Here is a 1,489-nt window from a genome sequence, read left to right on the forward strand (position 1 = left end):
ACAGGCAGCTGCAGGACAGCTATGACTGTCTGCAGAGTTGCCTGTGCACAGGGTCTATTATACTCTGATCACATGTGATACAAAGGAAATTCAGCCAAAATCAACAAGTTAGTGTGTAGGTAGCTCTTTAGTGTTAGCAGGTTTAAAAATAGGTGTTTAGGATATTTCTCCTCAACTTCCACGCTACGCTCGGTTACCTAACAACAGACATTGTTGAGTTTTTCAGTCTCAGAACAAGAATTTTCCAAGAAATGATCAGCTGTTACAATGCTTATAATCAAATCTTTATTGTTTGCTATGTACAGGGGAGATAACAAAAAATCAAAGACACTGTTATGTACATAATAAAATTAAAATAAGTGTCAAGTTAAAAACAATTGCAATGTGCAAACAACATGCAGTGTATATAGATATTATTGCAAGAGTGTTGAATGAATGGCATTTTGTTCACTCATCCAGCCAGTCGAGGTTCAGTCCTTCTCCCCGAAAAGATGTGCGCTTGACGCCGTAATTAAACAGCAGCTCCTCACAGATATCAATGTCTTTTGTGGCCTGCAACAGGATGACATCCCTCTGTCCTTCAGGGAAGTTCATCCTGCAATAGACTGGCCTCAGGTTTGCCTTCTTGGAGGAATGATTGATCCTCCGGCCCATGGTGTCTTCTGTTGGGTGACACCCACACGGGAAAGTCTGAGCATCTACGCAGAGGTCCCGACCACCACCATGGAAAAAGAAAAGGTAGTCCATCTCATCCTGGATGGACTCCATCATCTTCCGGCCCTCTGCTCCTGTGATTACCTTGCCATGGTAATCGCAAACAATGGATCCCATGGCAAAGGCTTTGGTGGCAACAACTCCTGTGGTCAAAAGAAGGTGCAATTAGTATTCACTCCCGGAGCACAATATCACAGTGTTTTACTGCTGGATTAATGCTCGCCTGCTCACAAGACATGTTTACATACCATGTCCTTTTGTGCCACCAAAGTCCTTGAGGGCCAGGCCTGTCCACTTTTGACTATGGAGCGTAGTGAGGATCCATGGATCCGTCTCCACCTGCACCCTACTGACTGGTTTCCACTTTGCCACTACGTTCTCGGGACGAGGACAGTTGGCAGTCCAACCCTCTTTTCGGATGAGCAATGACACCTTGCTGACTGTCGGGGGCCGTCTCGAACACTGGGCTGTCAAAGACAAATGTTAAATTAATTTTCTTGTCCAAAATGTGAATTATGTTACTTTGATTATAGAAATATTGTTAACTCCTAGCATAAGATGTGTAATCATTTTTTTAAATGATAAAGTGCGTCAACTTACACAAGAGGTGCTCCTCCCGCTTGGCAAACTGCACAGACCTCCACCTGTCATAAAAGACTCTGTCAGGTGGAAACCCTGCAGCGGTCCGTTTTTTTTTCGTGGGTGGGGTGCTACTCGCCGTCGCTGGGAAGTGCTGGAGAAACGCTCCAAAGTCCCTGTCATCCTGGTCAGCTGC

At 45.0% G+C, this 1,489-nt stretch overlaps 1 protein-coding gene across 1 annotated transcript; it reads right to left on the minus strand.

The window, feature by feature from the left end:
- Positions 1-398: 398 nt before the first annotated feature.
- Positions 399-1,476, minus strand: LOC123964221 (N-lysine methyltransferase KMT5A-A-like). Its single transcript, XM_046041311.1, has 3 exons — positions 1,353-1,476; positions 963-1,181; positions 399-857 (listed from the first exon to the last, which is right to left on the minus strand). Exons 1-3 carry the CDS (start codon positions 1,474-1,476, stop codon positions 448-450), a joined length of 753 nt encoding a protein of 250 aa, XP_045897267.1. The 3' UTR covers positions 399-447.
- Between the last annotated feature and the right edge of the window lie 13 nt (positions 1,477-1,489).

This window comes from Micropterus dolomieu, unplaced genomic scaffold (assembly GCF_021292245.1).
Source record: "Micropterus dolomieu isolate WLL.071019.BEF.003 ecotype Adirondacks unplaced genomic scaffold, ASM2129224v1 contig_1217, whole genome shotgun sequence".
Taxonomy (NCBI): domain Eukaryota; kingdom Metazoa; phylum Chordata; class Actinopteri; order Centrarchiformes; family Centrarchidae; genus Micropterus; species Micropterus dolomieu.

What these genes read in the sequence shown, in the direction of transcription:
- LOC123964221 (XM_046041311.1), bottom strand. Translation starts at nt 1,476, where the DNA reads ATGACAGGGACTTTGGAGCGTTTCTCCAGCACTTCCCAGCGACGGCGA. An exon ending in GTCTTTTATGACAGGTGGAG is followed by an intron (nt 1,182 to 1,352) that starts GTCTGTGCAGTT and finishes TGTCTTTGACAG; the next exon opens with CCCAGTGTTCGAGACGGCCC. An exon ending in TGGTGGCACAAAAGGACATG is followed by an intron (nt 858 to 962) that starts GTATGTAAACAT and finishes TTTTGACCACAG; the next exon opens with GAGTTGTTGCCACCAAAGCC.